The 18921-nt window shown below is 36.4% G+C and overlaps 1 protein-coding gene across 3 annotated transcripts in view; it reads right to left on the reverse strand.

Moving 5' to 3' along the window:
- The window catches only part of LOC105038051 (magnesium transporter MRS2-F-like), a 33348-nt gene extending 19323 nt beyond the window's left edge, over positions 1-14025 (reverse strand). Inside the window, exons 1-6 of one of the 3 annotated variants that reach the window (XM_073250814.1) lie at positions 13460-14025; positions 11983-12072; positions 6751-6879; positions 6222-6367; positions 3901-4036; positions 2470-2764 (exon numbers count right to left, since the gene is read on the reverse strand). In XM_073250814.1, the coding sequence (XP_073106915.1) occupies positions 2483-2764; positions 3901-4036; positions 6222-6367; positions 6751-6879; positions 11983-12072; positions 13460-13855 (1179 nt within the window). In that variant the 5' untranslated portion in view covers positions 13856-14025 and the 3' untranslated portion in view covers positions 2470-2482. Of the gene's footprint in view, positions 1-2339; positions 2765-3900; positions 4037-6221; positions 6368-6750; positions 6880-11982; positions 12073-13459 lie in introns of those variants that run through there. The other 2 variants (XM_073250816.1, XM_073250811.1) reach the window with 2 other exon arrangements.
- Between the last annotated feature and the right edge of the window lie 4896 nt (positions 14026-18921).

The following is an 18921-nucleotide window of genomic DNA, read 5'->3' on the forward strand; positions in this document are numbered from 1 at the left end:
CTTACGCCGGAGAAGCTGGAGTCGTGGTCGCCGCCGGGACCTGTAAAAGAAGTCTAAATCGGAGGTGGGGTTGCTCCGGCAAGACCCTCCGACGCTCAAGTCAGTTCTCTGTCTCAACAGGAATGGAGTGCTCGAACGAAAATTTTAGCAGAATTTCTAGGTAAAAATGAGAGCTTATAGAATAACGTATCTGGGGTCCCCCTTTTATAGACGGAGGGAGCAACAGACTGATAGCGATGTCCGTAACCGTCTGGTAGTGGGCCGCCCATAGTCAGGAGGAATTTATTGGAGTGAAATCGTGGCTATCGCCGTAGCTCGCCACGTGAAATCAGTTGCAGGGAGTGGAGCGGCGTCCGTTGTCGTGACTCGTCAGGGAGTGGTGGAATCGAACAGGATCCGCTGCAGGGAGTGGAGCAGAATCGTGGCCGTTAGTACGGCCTGCTAGGGAGTAATGGAGCTGCGTAGGGTCCGCCGCAGGGAGTGGAGCAGTGTTGTCCGTTACTGTGGCCTGCCAGAGGGTCCAGACTTGTCGCCGAAGTTCGGTTGGAGTCAAAAGCGAGGTCCGGCACCTGTAGGAGCTCGGACGAGATCTTCCCACAGTCGGGGTAGAAGGCGGAGTCCGACTCTCGTGGGAGTCCGAACGAAATCTTCCCGCTGTCGGGGTAGAAGGCGGAGTCCGGCTCTCGTGGGAGTCCGGACGAGGTCTTCCTGCAGTCGGGGTAGAAGGCAGAGTCCGGCTCTCGTGGGAGTCCGGATGAAGTCTTCCCGCAGTCGGAGTAGAAGGCGGAGTTCGGCTCTCGTGGATGTCCGGACGAGGTCTTCCTGCAGTCGGGATGGAAGGCGGAGTCCAGCTCTTGTGGGAGTCCGGACGAAGTCTTCCCGCAGTCGGGGTAGAAGGCGGAGTCTGGTTCCCGTGGGAGTCCGGACGAAGTCTCCCTGTAGCTGGCGAGATCAGGCTCCTGTAGGAGTCCGGTCAAAGTCTACCTGCAATTAAAGTCAAAGGCGAGGTCCGACTCTCGTAGGAGCCCGGACGAAGTTTACCTGCAAGCGAAGTCGGGGGCGGAATCCGGCTCTCGTAGGAGTCCGAACGGAATTTACCTGTAAGTGAAGTCGTGGGCGGAGCTCAGCTCCCGTAGGAGTCCGGGTGAAGTCTTTCAGCAGTTGAGGTCGGGAACGAAGTTCGGCTCCCGTAGGAGTCCGGACGAAATCTCCCTGTAGCTGGCGAGATCAGGCTCCCGTAGGAGTCCGGACGTCGTGAAGAATCCGATTGGTGCTGGCGGGGTCCTGCTCGTCGACAAAACTTGGGAGTGTGACGGCGACTCGACTGTCTGGGAGGTTCGAAGAGATGTTGCCGAAGGTCGAAAGTCAGTTGGATCCCCGGAGGGTCGCTCCCATCACGAACTTCGACTAGGGGGTATTTTATACCCAACATCGATCATCTTTTTTCTCTCCAACTTTCAGTGGTTTTGCACGTTGCCGTCAAACCCTCCTTGAACAGATTAGTGAAAGCAGTGAGGGAGCTAAGGTTGTCAAGGAGAGGCAATAATCTAAATACACTTCTAAGCTGCAGCTATGCACTATCGTCTATTGATCTAGTGCATGGGCACGTGCCAATGCATGGATAAAAGAAGGTATTAAAACTATAAGAAAACTCTCTTCTTAGCATTTACAAGGTATCTAAGGTCGGGTGCGCCCGTAGCTTTTACAAGATGCATAAAGGGAAAAAAAAAACAGGGCAACTTTGAAAGCGAAAGAAAGAGGGAAGCCAATTAGAGGTCGCCATGCTCCCAAAATAAACATCTCTTCCAACCCCAATGAAGAGGCATCCATCCATGTGTCATTTGAAGAGAATGAGGATGGAAAGTAGAGCTTACACCAAGCATATGAACAGCCCCAATAGAAGAAAAAAAATAATTTCCGACTCTTAGTGTTGCCACAGAGAAACTTCAATTTGTCTGATATTTCTTAATCATCATCTTGGCACTCTCTTTGATTTGGTTTAGGAAAAGTTTTCTACTCAGTTATGCTTGTTGTGAGCTTCTCATGATTAGGAATAAACAATATTTTAAATATAAATATCTGATTTCCAAATATGCGCCAATCAACTTACATTCTTTTCATATATGTGAATCTTTTTTTTTTTTTTTTAAACTGTTAAGTACCCACTATTATCCTTTTTTTAAAAAAAAAATCTCAAAATAAACCATCTTATCTAAGTAAGAAAAAGGCATATATATAATAGAACTCAAAACAAAGGAAGTTTTAAAAACAGACATTCCCCCAGTCACAGGGTTGAGGTAAAGTGAAGAATTTATACCAAAAAGAAAAAAGAAAGAAAGAAACAAAAAAGAACCAAATAAACTTCATTTATATATAATTATTTGAGTTTATCGTTTTGCTGGGATTTCAAAACTGATCTCAATGTGGCAAGTGAAAAGCACCTTCCATGTTTATAATATACGACTATACCTCGGAAATATGGCTATCGCAGAAGTCCACTTTTCTTGGCCAACCCAAAGGCTAGAATATAAAGAATGACGCAGCCACCTATGGTGCCAAAAGTTGTCTCCCAGAATTGGGCATAGGTCGGAAGATCAAAGAGCTCAATGTGAATATTCTGACCAAATATACCCACAACCACAATACCTGCAGTGGCTGCCATTGTAACAAAGCTGAGAATGATTACCATCTCTAGCAATTGATTCTGTTTTTCATCTTGCATGATCTTGATGCAATCTTCGGTAATGTCTACGTAATCCTTCAGCTTTGAGCAAATGAAAGGCAAATTAGAGTAAGCAGCGCAAAGAAAGATACAAAATAACTACCAATACTAATGTTATTTGTAGTGGAGAATGTAGTTCATTAATAAAACTATACAAAAATTCTTATATGGCAGCAATCTGGAGCAATGATGGTGGACATATTTGTTCTGGTCTACAGGAAGAACCAACTTTAGCATTATGTCCAAATCCACGCACTCAAAGAGACAAATATAAATCTATACTGTCATCTAAAGTTTGAAGCTCAGTTTAATTTCCATTTTTAATAACAATTCTTCTACTTTTTATTGAAAAAATTCTTCCTATTAATCATTATTTTCGGAATGAATCATATATTTTTTTTAAAAAACAAAATATATTATGCTAGCATGTTCGAAGTATGGAGGCAGGCACCAAGGCAGTCTCCAATTAAAGTGCCCATAAGAGTTTGCATGAAACGTACGTTGAATGTACGAGGATGTCCAAAGTTCTCATTATATATTGGGATAAATGATCTTTTGCATATATGCTTTTAAACTATACTATACCTTATTACATATTTAACCTCCATAATCACTATTTGCACATATACACCTCACTATTTGCCCTATCACAATAATATCCTCAAAAAAATATATTGTAATATCATTATTTTTAGTACAAATAAAATGTTGATTTTCTTAATAATATCAGGGAAAAGGGTAATAGTCTCAAATGATGCTTGAAATGGTTGTTTATTAAATACTATCAGCCAAAATGCCAATGAGAGGGGACTTCATGCGGTAACAGAATAATTTAAGGGAATAGATGCAAAAAGTAATTTTTGGAGGATAAATATGCAATAAGCTATATTAGAAGGTTATATAAGCAAAAAAATCTAAAATAAAATAAAGAGAGAAATATTGGTTAAATAACAATTCTAGAACCCCTACTTTGTCCATGATAAATTGGCATTTATAATGATATTTTGATACTTACAAAATTTCATGTGTTAGCTTGTGCTTACTACTAATAGTTTTAGCAAATTATCTTATTATATATTTCCTCATAAAGCTCACAATAATTGTATCAAATATTTATATGAAAACAAAAAGATATCAAGTTATTTGAAGATTGCAAGAAAAAGGAAAGGACTACATACACGAGATAATTTGTTTAGAGTGCCATCAATCTGCACAAAGTAGGCCTCTAAAAGCGTCTCCAACTCTTGAACTTGAGGCTTAAAAGTAGGTAAGTTTCTATGGATATTCTCTATTTGATTTCTAAATTCTTCATACCTGAAAATAGAGATACTTTGATGCAAGAAACTTCTTTAACATGATCAAAGGCATATATTGATATATACATTCTGAAACAAAATAACTATAGTAAAAAGTTAGAAAAATGGTTGTAAGAAATTATTAAAATTTAGAATTAACAATTTCAATAAAATCTTTCTTTTGAAGAGCGAGGATGGCTAGAAACACACCATTTATTGATCACAAAAAAAGAAACATAACTAATAGGTCCTCCCAAAAAATCAAAGATTATACGAAGGATGTCACGATTTAGTCAAGCTAGGAAGGCAACTAACAACCTTCTCACAATATTTAGAGTTCTTATATTCTTATGATAATCTATTTACAAAAAAGAGAAGAATACTTCGTCTTCTAGAGATCTCGAGCCTACCTTTAATAGCAATCCAAATAGGCTCTATATATTGGCAGTTGACAAACAACCGATAAGTGGCTCTATAGGGTAATCATACGAAGTGAACCCTTGCTACTACTCATCCTTTCTTGGCCATCAACTCCTTGGTTCAATAAAATCAAGGAGAGCAGACTAAGTGGAAAATTAGTTTTTTGTCATAGTTGAAATTGCTTGTTTTAATGACCTACTATAGCATACAATGTTTACTCACCTTGAATTAGGTGATAGAAGAAATTCCCTAGTAGTTTTACCCTTCTTAACATACCTTCTATGTCACATTTCATGTTTTCATTTTTTCATTTATTTATGTCTCATTCACAATTTTTCTATAAAGCATATGACAAAGAATTAGATGAAATGGGAATAGATCATATCAAGCATTATTAAAGTTAATATTTCATTTTTTGTAATTTTGAGTTTAACAAACCATGTCTACACTTTTTGCTTCCTTATGTGTGTATTTCTATTGCATTAATTAATAATTGATTTCTTGTCTTTTTTATATGCTCTCTTATTTTGGTTATTTAAAGTAGAAAATATTTCTAGTATTTTGTTATTTCTTTATTGGCTTTTACAAAAAGAGCCAGTAAAATTTTTTTTTTTGGGGGGGGGGGGGGGGGGGAGGGGGATTATTTTTCCTTTTTCATTTCATTATTCCTAAAATAATTTTCTACAAATCTTAAATAAACAATTGTCTCATAGGTTCTCCAATTACCACTTTAATTTTTATGAAAACTTATATATATATATACTCTTAAATCATTTGTAAGTGATAAGATTTGCTATGGGTATGATGATACAATGATATAAAGAAAGAAAATAATGCCTAGAGCATTTCTTTTAAATATGTCCTATTTTCCCATTTGTGTGATCTTAATTTTATTTATTGTTAATGATTCTGTTCACAAGTTCTTGCACCAAAGTGAAAGTTATATAACAAACTATAACCCATAAACTAAAAACAATCTGCAACTTCCCAAAAAAGAAAAAGAAAAAAACCAACATTATCTCTCGGTAAAGTCAAACAATTGAAAATCAAATAAAACAAATTATGCATGCTACCATTTTACTTCAGATTTCTCTAAATTGTTAGAAAGTAACAGATCATGCACTTTGATCACATCACAATGGATAATAAATAGACCTTGTTCACACTTGTTGACCAACATACACAGATAGGTACATTCATGCATACACACATACATATATACATACATATCCATATAAAATTAGATTTCATTCAAAGAAACAATTTGCACCATTTTTAAGTAAACAAGTGACTTATTCCCAACGTAATCATTTGGGATGAGTTTACTGCTTAACAAAGTCCACTTAATAGTCATATTCAGGTTCCACGATAGTACCATCCTAAAATAAAAATGGATTTCAATGATTGCGAACCATGGTTCTCTCTTAAACTAAGTGTCCCAATTATCCTAGTTCATCCAGTTGCGATACGCCAGAGTCGTCAAAATGGACCAGGATACAATATTCTATTTTCTTTTTATTCTCATTATTACTAAGTGTTTTGGTCTACCCCAACCTTATTATCTCATCCTGGAATTGTGTCGTCCCAGGAGCAAATGGAGATGGAGCCAGATACCAAGGTTTAATCTCTGAGATAAGACCACAGAAGAACTTTTGAATAAGATAATTTATGGCTTTAGTTATTTAAAAAACAACATTGATCACTTGTAATATCTATAAACTATGAAGAAAAATTCTCCTTTTCTTTAACTGCTTTAATTTTTTGAAGACCATAATAAAGCTTACTTGTCCTCCTCTGGTCTAAATGCATCATCATCTACCTCAACTCTTGATGAAGATTCACCATTATCTTGATAAGCAAGCTTCTTTGTTAAGTACATCCCGGCCATATCATTGTCATCATCTAGTAAATGTTCTAGTTCATCCCTCACCTATTAAAATATATGATATTAGCATGGAAAAATCTACAAATAAAAAGTGCCAGAAAAGAGAAAACATATACAAAATTCTAATTAAGAAATAGAATATAAAATACAAGGAAGCCTATGTTGACGCCCATTTACGAAATTGGGCATGATATAACTACTAAATGTACCCAACCTTGTGCTTAATTAGAAAGAAAATACTCAAGTCCAAACAAATATAACTCTTTTTTTTTTTGGAGAAAGAGAGAGAAAGGGATTGAGGACAACCTGCCACTTTCCACTTTCAAACAATATAATTCATTAAATGGTAAAAATATATTCATGAACTGTTATAATAAACTTGCAATGCTGTTAGTTTTGCAAATCACTTTATAGCTTTAACTTCTTACCGTTTGCACACGCCATGATATTGCAACCAAGCGACTCTTGATATGTCTTACATGTTCAAGGTTAAGGGTGCTGATTTTTGAAGTCAATTCATCTAAAGCTGGATATGCCTCTTGCTCCAAGATCAATGTCTGATATGAATAAATTAAGATAAGAAGATATATAGAGCTCTATTGAAGAAGTACTGGACATTGCAAATGAGTATTTCAAGACATAAGAAAAAAAATTAAAAACCTATGAAGCTAAAAATAGTATAGAAACATAAAATAATCACAAAGAAATAAAAAATCCATAAAAGTCATAAAATGAGTGCCGTCGAAACACCAATGGCACATGCATAAGCATATCCCGCTTATACATGTTTTTGCTGATCAGAGGAATTGGATGATGTTGAACAATTACTTACTAGTCTAAGTAGTTTTACTGTAGTTTCTGAACAACTTACAGAAAGAATTTACATATCCAAGCATCAATGTTTACCTGACAATGTTAAGCATTCTAGCTGCTAGCCGTTGGGCATAAAACCAAAAATTCGTTATAGCCTGAAGAAATTAAGTTCACCAGTTGCCGTATTTAGGTATGATGTTTATACTGTAACATATATTGAGTTTTGCAAAATATAGAGTCACTTTTAGCTATCAGATAATGCAATTGTGGGGTTTAAGATATGTCACCAGAGGAAAGATATAATTACGAAAATCTTGCTGATTAAATCATATTTGTCTAGAGTTTATACATATATAAAAATTGAAGACATGTAGACGATGACTTTTACTATATTCTAGTAATTTTTAAATCTTCTTAGCTAAGAGTATGGTTAGGAGCTATGTCTCCTTTCGGGCCACATATATCTATATGGAGATAAATGGTATTGTGGATTGGGTCGCTTCTCCTGTAGCAGAGCACTCAAGTGAAGTCCGTTAGGTGAACCATGACCTATGAAGCATAGGTATTTCTATTTCAGACATGTACCAGTACCGATAAAGTTTTTAGTACGGATATATTTCTGATATGGCACTGGTACTCCTATCTCTGCATTCTTGAGACTGTAAGTCTGTCCTTTGATGAACCAAATGTAGAGAAGAAGCTTTTTGCTAATGATGCAGAGAATGAAACAGTTGAAACTATTATCACTTGATTATCAAGACTTACTATTTTGATTTCTTCTACTTATTTAGACTGCTAGTTTTTTTTTCTTTTCGTTAATTATAAGTGTTTGTTTATTTTTTATGATGATACTTATAAATTTAGTTGAGATTTGAGAACTTAATTTTATTAATATTCAAATATTATATATATGATTCAATTTTTTTCATATATTTTTATTAATATAAAAATATTATATATATTCAAATATTAATAAAAATATAAAATATCTAGCAGTATCCGTATCATAGTTTTTTCAATTTTTGCTATATCGACGTATCCGTACCATAAAGTACCCGTACCATATATCAGTATCTATATTTCTTAGACCATGACATTGTTCCTTCTACTCTTTGTGATATTTTATTTTCTGATTTTATTGGATGTGTTCGTAATAAATAGTATAACTCTTCCACTTCATTAAACAAAAAATCATCTTAGGTTAAAGATTTCTAATCTTTTATTTAGGAGAAAATTAAAATTGCTTCCAACAAGAAACTAAACAAGAATTTGCATGTTAATAAAGCTGAATATTTTGTGAATAATGGAAATAGACAGTATAATAGATTACCATAATAAAATATTTGATAGGCTTTAATGAAAAAAGTGAACCTAATGGTACATAAAAGATTATTAAGAATACATAAACAAAGCACTACAAAGAGATGAAAGCATATACAATATGAAAAGTGGATTGCAGTCATTTCGAGTCTCAAACAAATTGCAACCTTAAGCATATTTTATGCATTTTTGTTAGAATTGACTATTGATATTCAAGCAAAAGGAGAGGAATATGAGGTTGAATATTATCTCAAACTATTACTATGGAATTTAAGGACTCAGATGATAGAATTTGTTTCCACTTTAAGCATTTTATTTCCTATTTCTGTCTTATTTTTTAGATTTTTTAGGGTGAATTTCTAAGGATTTTTGCAATCTGACAAGTCCAATTAATCCATATTTGGAGTCAAATTATTTAAGATCGAAACCAAATCCAAGCATCACACCTGCAACAAGAGACATTCAACAACTTCAATCTATATATATTTACATGCAAAGCAAGTGGACAACATTTTTGATTTTATGAAGTCACATTCTTTGCTTGATGACATGCTCACGTGCCTAGATATGCAATCAGCATTCAGCAAAACCTATTACTGTAGATCCATATAATAAAAGATATCTGTAATGAACTCCATTATCTCAAGAGGGCCAATGCAAGAAAAGAACTCCAATCATGAGATCAAAAGCAAATAGTTGATGATTCACCTATGGAAGACACTATTATGATAAAATTGAAGATTTTCCAAGAGACCAATAAGCGATGAATATGTGTTCATAGATTTAATGGTTTTCAATTCCTCAACAAGAGATCCACCACATGATGAACAAAATCAAGATCCCCAGTCATCCCATAACTCAAATTGAGAATCATTTCCTAGATCCATTTGATCATCCACCAAATGATCCAAAGATCGATATTGTCCTATACTTTGCTAAGAGACATGTTAGTATTAATTAAAATGGAGAATCTCTCATATATGAGGATATAATCACAAGGAGAATCAATATCGGGCTTTATAATGAACGATATATAGTTTCAATGGTCAGATTTGTCATGCACCAACACCAAGAGGATCATGAGCAAGTGATCGAATAAAATGGAAGCGACCATGTAATTAGGAATTTAAGGACTTAGATGGTTGAATTTATTTTTAATTTTAGGTTTAGTTCCTTTTTTCATCCTAATTTTATTTTTTTCAAGGGTTATTTTCTTAGGCTTTTGGAGTTTTATTGTTAGTAAAAGCCAAATCTAACTAATCTGTGCGCTTAGTTGTAGATTAATGGTTAGCTATTTTCTATTAGAGAAATCTTATTTTAAATAGACTTGATTGGCTGATTTGACTTTATCTGATTTATTTTTAAAGAGTCTTAGTTGTGGCAAGATATAAATTTAATGTGCATATAAACCTGTATAGCTAGTTCTAATAAGTTGTCTTACAATTGCTCGTAGAAATTTTATTGAAAGAAAGACCCTAGGACCTCCTTTTCCTGTAATGCACTTTAGGAATGGAAATATATTAGGATAGGTTATTTTCCATCCCCTTAGCCAAGCCTAGACCAAAAATAGTTTTTGAGATTGGGGTTGTACATAAACCCAAAAAATCAATTGGGAAGAAAGAAAAATTAGAAAAAAAATATTTTTTTTAGTGAGACTAATGCAATTAGCTAAATATTTTATTCGAACAAATATAAAATTAAATGGATTGTTTTGTGTTTATGACCAATTCTTTCTCTAAAGTTGAGACCGCATAGGCTCTAACCCAGGTACAACTAGAATCCTAAACTGAGCATAGCCTTAAGCTTGAACCTTGACCTGAATTAAAATCTATGTAGCACAATCTTCATCACCTCCTCTTCTCTCATCTTCTTGTAGAATTGGATGAGGGTCTTAGCATAAGCTAAGTGATGAATATGCAAGAGGCAATGAATGGAGAAGTTGAGGACAAGCAGGTTGAGATGGGGAAAAAAGAATTCGTCACATAGGAGAGGCTGAAGATGGGCATGATCAGGGTTGTAGAAGCAAGACTTGGCGATGGCAATGGAGATCTATGGAGGTGAGGAGGAGGATAAGTAAAGGTAGTGGAGGAGGGAGCCTTGGTAGGGGGTGAGGAGATGGCCATTAGCACTAGTGGTAGGGTTGGAGAGGGAGGAGAATAGAGGAGACATCACAGGAGAGACTATCAAGGCAAGCCATCCACTATCATAGTCATGCCATTCAATCGTATAGAAAAGATAGACCACCAAGGGTCATAGAAGAAAGGATTGACTGCAAATAAGGGGCATAGGTAGGCTAATCCCATTCTAACAAGCCAGCCCGAACCTAATTCCAGCCTTTCTCCACTTGCTCTCCTTCTTTTATATCTACTAATCTTCTTCTATCTATTTTACCACTCTTTTATTTTTAATTTTCTATACTACAAAAAAAAAATTTTGTTGTAGCATAGCAGATCACCTTGAGCTAAATTTGAATAACGAAAAGCAAAGATTTCTTTCAAAGCATTCTAGATCTAACCAAATCAATTGTTTTTATTATTGTCTGGCCTTTGTTCATCTAAAGGTTAGATTGAAAAGCTATGGAGGATAAGGATATAAACATTGATAGAGTAACACAAGGTATAGGAAACGTACACACAGCAAAAAATAAACAAAAAGGAAGTCTTTGATCAAATTGATGGCCAAGATTTATAGAAATGTAGATATAGCTGAAGATTTATAGAATTGGAGGTTTCTTGATGAATTGAGTGGGCATTTGTAGGTTATTTAGTCAGGCCATGATTTCTGTAATACCTGAGAGAATTTTTTAAAAAAACATAATGACAGAATTTCATAAGGCAACAATAAGCTCAATTTCTTTTAAAAAAAATAATAATTTTGGAAAACCATTAGAGCTTAAGCTCGTAAATTGTGGGTAGGATTGTTAAGAATGTTGAGGCAAATATTTGGTAAAAACAAAAAAAGATAAGGTGAGGAATGGGAAGAATAGTACTGCTAAAGTGTCGAAGAATGATGATATCAACATATACAACTTAGATGCATGGATGCTTGTAGAATAAGGGGTTCAATTTGTTAAAAGGGTAAGGAAGGAGGTAATGAAGATCCATGCATGTGCACACAAGTGCACATGTATACACCGTGAGTGCACACAAAGAAGAGTAGCACTTCAAAAATAATTTGGAGAAAAAAATCACACAATAGTTAGGATCGGAGTTTGATAATTTAATTTGTTGATGTTGATATGTTATAATGATATTTTTTTAGGAAAGAAGAAATATACAGTGGGTAGAGAAAATAAATGACAACCTACAGATAATGTCTTAGTAAAAATTATATTGTAACTACCCATCAAAGAAGAGAAAAAAAATTATATTGCAATTAACAGCCACTACATCACACCAATTAAAGTAGGCAGCCATACAAGGTCAAAGTTTCAAACACATGGCGACGCATGGCGATGAGAACTGGTCAGCATTTATCTCAAGAAAGAAAAAAAAAGGTAAGAAAGAAAAAAAAGGTGAAATGCATACCTCAGCTTCGAGGCGTCTGTAAGTGGATTTAAGGCAGATTTCAAGCACTCTGAACTCAAAGGGTAACAACTTATTCCTGGACTCTGCAACCTTCAGATATAACAGCATTTTATAATCAATTCATCAAAGCAAAATGATTGCTGCAACAAATTTCTAATCTTGGGCAAACAGAGAGATCAGTCTAAACTATTTGGGGGCTTTCCCTAGGTTTTTTTTATCAAGTACCAAAAAAAAAAAGAAACAGAGTTTGTGTCAAAATTCTTGATAAAGAGAAGAAATTTTGTTATAAGAATGCAAAAAATTCTCTATCCACCCTCCAAATACCAATTGATATTAGATCTGTTTGGATTTTTGCATAGGATTGGACTGTGAATTTTGTAGAATTGCGAATTGGACTAACAAAACTAGCAAGATCACAGGCTACATGTTGGGCTAGACCCATATTCATATATATCCAGGAACAATTTTGGCGTGGACCGGCCTGAATTTTATAAGGAGAAAAGAAAAAAAAGACTAGTAAGTTTTTTTCTTTCTCTGTGCAGAATTTGAGCCATTTCAAAACTATTTTTGGATATTTTGTCTGACCCAATTTGTAGTCTGTAATTTTCATGGTTGCATTGGCCCAATCCATAAATTTATTTTCAGTCTAATTCTGTAGAAAAATCCAAGCAGACTGTTAACAGAAAAAAAAAAAAAAAAATCCCACCATTATTTTGATGCAAACATAAAAGGTAATATAGAAAAGATCATAGCAAAAAGATCATAACTTTGAAACCATAACATTTAATCTTTTGCACTTATCTAAATTATTACTAGCATTTAATGATTAAAAATCTAAAATTAAATAACTTGAAATCTAGGTGTTGTGTCAGTGTATCAAGCGGTCGACGGCGTGTGCCTGCTACAGGGAATCACAGCCGCCGCCCTCACAATTTTGTCCTTCGATCGAAAGATAAAAGACGTCTCGTGAGGAAATGCATGCTCGTATCCCACTTAAGCACATGACACTTCAAAGTATGCCCGATATGGGACTATTAAGGGGGTCCCCCACAGCCCGCCCACAACACAGGGCCCCACTCTGGAGGGTCACTATGCGTGAGCAGGGGGCGGGTGTCTCTATCTGGCACGTCACTATTGTGTCAGTGTGCCAAGCGGTCGTCGGAGGCATCGTCTCGGACCTCACGAAGTATTGTCCGTTCTAAGATGGCGTGTGCCCATTACAGGGAACCACAGCCGTCGCTCCTCACAGTTTTGTCCTTCGGTCGGAAGGCGTCTTGTGAGGAAATGCATGATCGTATTCCACTTAAGCATATGACACTTAAGAGTATGTCCGATACGAGACTATTAAGAGGGTCCTCCGTAGCCCGCCACAACACTAGGCATGACAAACGAACCAAAAAATCAAAGAGAGATCAGATTTTCAAAGTAAATTAAAAAAAAACAGGTCCAAAAGAAGAAGGAAGAACACCATCACTACCTGATGAGGAGCGCCAGAAGGATTTGAGAGCCGGGACTGGAGATCGTGGACAAAAGGGGCGACCATCGGATCCTTGGAGTTGAGGATGAGCACCTCGGTCGCCGTGATGATGGCCTTGATGTGCTCCAGATTGAGCACGATAGCCCTCTCCCTCCCCAGAATCGTCGAAGGGTAGGACAGCAGGGGATCCAAGAGCCTCAGATCCTGCGCCGGGATACCCGTCCGCCGCATGATCGAGTGCTTCCCCACCTCCTCGAAGCACGCCTGCCCGGAGTCCGATACCACCAGCCACGGCCGGCTCGGCGTGCCCTTCCGCCTGCCGGCCGAACGCGGCGGCGTGGCGGCCGCCGGCTGGTCGTCGGGGCTTTCCTCCGGCGTCTCCTCTAGGGAAGTCATCGCCGATTAGGGTTCTATGGTTTGAGGGCGTTGGTCAGGGCAGTTCCTTCGCTTATGGTGTCTTCTCTGAAATCGTATCGGCATCGGAGTCGGAGAGGCGTGGAGGAGCGAAACTCCGGAGGCCGTTTTGGCGGGTGGAGCAAGTGAGTAGATCTTTTAAAACGAAACCCGGATCCTCTGCGTGCCGGGAGCACCATTGTTTCTCGGTGAATATTGATTGGTTAGTGCAGTCTGGGGCCCGCAGAGGAGAAATTATTGGTTTGGACTACGACGTATCCGAGACGACCGAGACCATTCAATAAAAAAAACAAAACAACAAAGGATGGTTAACATAGACCCTTTTTCTATTCAAAATTTTAATGATTCTTTTTTTCAATAATAAATAATATAATAATTATTTTATTATGATCCAAATATATAAATATATGGTAGAATAAGTCTTACCAATAATTTTTCATTGTAAAGGATCTGCACGAAATTTTAAATCTGTATTCTTGTAATGCTTTGCGGCGATATCTTATCTTATTTATGAAAAAAAAGATATTAATACTTTCATTTATCATATGTATATTAATATTATTATCGAAAGCTTTTTATTTTAAATAATAAAAATTTATTAAATATAACTTTTACAAAATATAATAATATAAAATAAATTTATTAGCTTATTAAATTATATAAAATAAATCTTTTTTATTAATACTATAAATTAATAAAAAATGTATAAGATTATTAATAATCATATTTGTTTATGCTGAGATTAATGAAATGCTTGATACTTTTTATTAGTACCATATATCGTCCATACACCATGCTGGTAATTAGCTTACATTAATATTTTATTAATTTTTATTATATTTTTATAATCATGATATTTCTAAAAAATGAATGTAGAAGTGTAGAACCACTAATAACACTGCTATATTGCATTTAAATATTTCCCAAATACAATACTTTACTATTTTTTATTATATACAGGTTGGATCATGTCCTTATAATATTATCATAATACATTAACTTGCTATATCAATATACATACACACACACCATATTAGAATTTTGTATAGTAATAATATATCATAATACTGATATCAAAAATTATTTTAAAAAACACTTAGGATCTTATATCTATTATATTTTATTCTATTTCTATCATCTATTCTATTATATCTATTTTATATTAAATTTTAAAAATAATTGAAAAAAGAAAAAAAATTATACTCTACATAACGTACAGGTTATATACTAGTATACATCTAAATTGATAGAATATGTAATGGTGGTGGAACATACAACAATAGTATGAGAAACTATATAAAACAATGGAGAATACAACTTTTTCTCACAAACCCTCTCCTTTTTTTTCTATTCTTGATACCACTTCACCACCCCGTACATTCTACAACAACCACCTATTTATAGGTATAAGAAATGACCTTTTGACTCCCCTAATAAATTTATCATTTAGACTTCCCATGTGACTCTTGGATTTTCCATGTGACTCTTGGCTTTTCCATGTGACTTTTGGTTTTTCCATGTGACTCTTGGTTTTTTTCCACTTCAATTAAGTTTACAAAATGACCTTTCGATTTCTTCAAATACATTTAATATTTGCTTTTTCCAACACCCCTTTTTAAACTTAATTGTTCTTTCTTCATCATGCCAAGAAAATTTTTAAACTTGGTGAAGAGCTCTGCTCCTAATGGTTTAGTGAATATGTCGGCAACTTGATCTTGTGTCTTCACATACAGTAGCTCTACTTCTTTGTTCTTCACATGTTCCCGGATTGAATGAAAACGCACATCAATATGCTTGCTTCTTTGATGATACACCGGGTTCTTTCCTAGTGTAATAGCCGACTTGCTATCAATGCTTATCTTGGTAGGTTCTTTTTGCTCAAAATGAACTTCCTTCAGCAAGCTTCTTAGCCATATAGCATGTGATACACATGCGGATGCAGCAACATATTCGGCTTCACATGTAGAAAGAGTAACAATAGGTTGCTTCTTTGACATCCATGAAAAAGCTGCATCTCCCATAGAAAATACAAATCCGGAAGTACTCTTCCGATCATCCATGTCTCCAACCCAATCACTATCCGAATAGCCCACAAGTTCAAAGTTACTATGATGAGAATAAAATAGTCCATCAGTAATAGTACCTTGGATGTAACAAAGAATTCTCTTTGCTGCCTTCCAGTGCATTAATTTGGGCTCCTCCATGAATTTGCTGACTAGGCCGACTGCATATAGAATATCCGGCCTAGTACATGTCATGTACCTCAGACATCCTACCAAGCTTCTAAAGAGAGTAGGATCCACAATCTCTCCTTCATCTTCTTTTGACAGCTTTGCTCCACAATCAACGGGGGTGCTTATAGGGTTACAATCTTTCATCTTGAATTTCTTCAAGATTTCTTTGGCATAACCTTCTTGAGATAAGAAAATTTCTTTTTGATATTGTTTGACCAACAAATTCAGAAAATATATCATTAACCCCATGTCTGTCATCTCAAACTCCTTCATCATGGCATGCTTGAACTCCTCAAACATTTGTAGATTATTACCTGTAAAAATAAGATCATCCACATACAAACACACAAGTAGAATGTTAGAATTTTTCTCTTTTACATACACAGCATGCTTATAGGGACATTGCTTGAAGCCATTTGCTTTGAAGTAGCCATCAATTCTTGAGTTCCATGCTCTTGGAGCTTGTTTTAAACCATAAAGTGCCTTCCTTAGCTTTAAAACCTTCTCTTCATGTCCCTTCTTCACATACCCTTTGGGTTGTTCAACATATACTTCTTCTTCTAGAAAGTCATTTAGAAATGCCGACTTCACATCTAACTGGTAGATGTTCCAATTACTCTGTGCAGCCAAAGAAATCACCAGACGAATGGTCTCCATGCGTGCTACGGGAGCAAATACCTCCTCGTAGTCAATTCTGGCTTGCTGCTTGTAGCCTTTAGCTACTAATCGAGCTTTATATTTCTCCACCTTTCCTTCTGCATTCTTCTTTACCTTATATACCCATTTCACTCCAATGGGTTCATGACCTTCTGGAAGAGTAATAAGTTTCCATGTGTTATTCTTCTGGATTGCCTTCATCTCTTCATTCATGGCCATCCTCCAGTTTTCATTCTTCACTGTTTCTTCAAAAGAGATTACATCCTCATTAGCATATAAACAAATGAGATTAAGGGGACTCGTCACCTCATAGAGATCTTGAATGCTTCTTGTCTTTCTGGATTCTTCATTTGAAGATGGAGATCTCGTGCTAGGTGATGAAGGTGATGTGGGATCTTCAACTTGAGCCTTCACTTGTTCTTCTTCTTCTTGCACCTCTATCATGTTGGTGCCCCAATTCCAGATTCCTTCTTCATTGAATTTCACATCACGGCTTATGAGGATCTTCTTCGCCTTTGGATCATAAAGTTTGTATGCCTTGGATCTCTGATCATATCCTATAAAGATGCAAGGATAACTCTTGTCATCAAGCTTGCTTCTCCTTTAATCTGGGATGTGTGCATAGGCAATGCAACCAAATACTCTCAGATGAGATACATCTGGCCTATATCCATTCCATGCTTCTTGAGGGGTCCTTCCTTCAAGATTCTTTGTTGGGCAGCGGTTGAGAATATATACCGCACAATTCACAGCTTCCGCCCAAAACTCTTTTGGTATTTCTTTCGTCTTCAACATGCTTCTCACCATGTCAAGAATGGTCCGATTCTTCCTTTCTGCTATGCCATTTTGCTGGGGTGAGTATGGTGCAGTCAAAGTCCTCCAAATACCTTGAGATTTGCAGAACTCCTCAAATGCCTTCGAGGTGAACTCTCCTCCTCGATCTGATCTCAAAGCTTTGATTTTGCACCCGGTTTGGTTCTCCACAAGAGCTTTGAACCTTTTGAATGTCTCCAGGGCCTCGCGTTTCTCCTTCAAGAGGTACACTCAAGTTTTCCTGCTAAAATCATCAATAAATGTTAGAAAATAATGACGACCTCCAAATGAGGCCGGTGTGATGGGACCACAAATATCCGTATGGATGAGTTGCAAAGGCCTTCGGGCTTGATGAAATGATTCTTTTGGGAAGCTAGCTCTTGAGTGTTTTCCAATAATACATCCTTCACATATTCCTTCAGGGGTATCCTCAATGAGAGGTAATCCCTTCACCATCGCCTTCGAAGATAAGAGTTTCAAGGAACCAAAGTTCACATGCCCGAACCTCAAGTGCCATAGCCATGTGTCATCCTTCATGCATGCACTCAAGCACTTTGTCATAACATACTTGATGTTCAATATAAACATTCGGTTCTTGGTCATACGTACTTTTGCAATCAGCTGATCATGTTTTCTTAAGTAAAGATATCTACCTTCCATAACAACATCAAATTCTTTTTCTAATAATTGACCAAGACTTAAGATATTTGTTTTCATATTAGGCAAATAGTAAACATTAGAAATGAACTGTTGAGAACCATTCTTGAGTTGAATTAGGATTTTACCTATCCCCTTCACTTGAACTTTTGAGGTATCACCGAAAGAAACATTGCCTTCCACTGTCTCATCTAACTCTTTGAACATGTGTTTGTACCCGCACATATGATTGCTTGCGCCGGTATCCAAGTACCAAATATTTTCATTGGAAGCTTCTTCTCCCTTCTCTGCTAGTAGCAAGATACCATCTTCTCCTTCCTCCTTCTTTGCATAGTTGACCTTCTCATGCACTTGGTTATTCTCATTATGGTAACATTCTGAGGAGTAATGACCATATTTACCACAAGTATAACATTTAATTTTACTTTTGTCATACCTTCGTCCTCCTCTTGAGAAACCTCGTTGCCTTCTTCCGCCAGAGGGACCTTGTGTGCTTTCTTCATTAGGTAAGACTCCTGTGCCTCCTCTTCCTCTGCCATGTCCAAAGGAACCTCGTCCTCGTCCACGGCCTCGTCCATGATCGTATCCGCGGGTATAACTATGACCGCGATTTATTTGACTCCTTTCGCTAGTTGGGCCATCCTTCTTCTCATTGATGGTGAGCTTGCACTTCAAGGCTTGCTCCAA

The sequence above is a fragment of the Elaeis guineensis genome, chromosome 1 (assembly GCF_000442705.2).
Source record: "Elaeis guineensis isolate ETL-2024a chromosome 1, EG11, whole genome shotgun sequence".
In the NCBI taxonomy this organism is placed as follows: Eukaryota; Viridiplantae; Streptophyta; class Magnoliopsida; order Arecales; family Arecaceae; genus Elaeis; species Elaeis guineensis.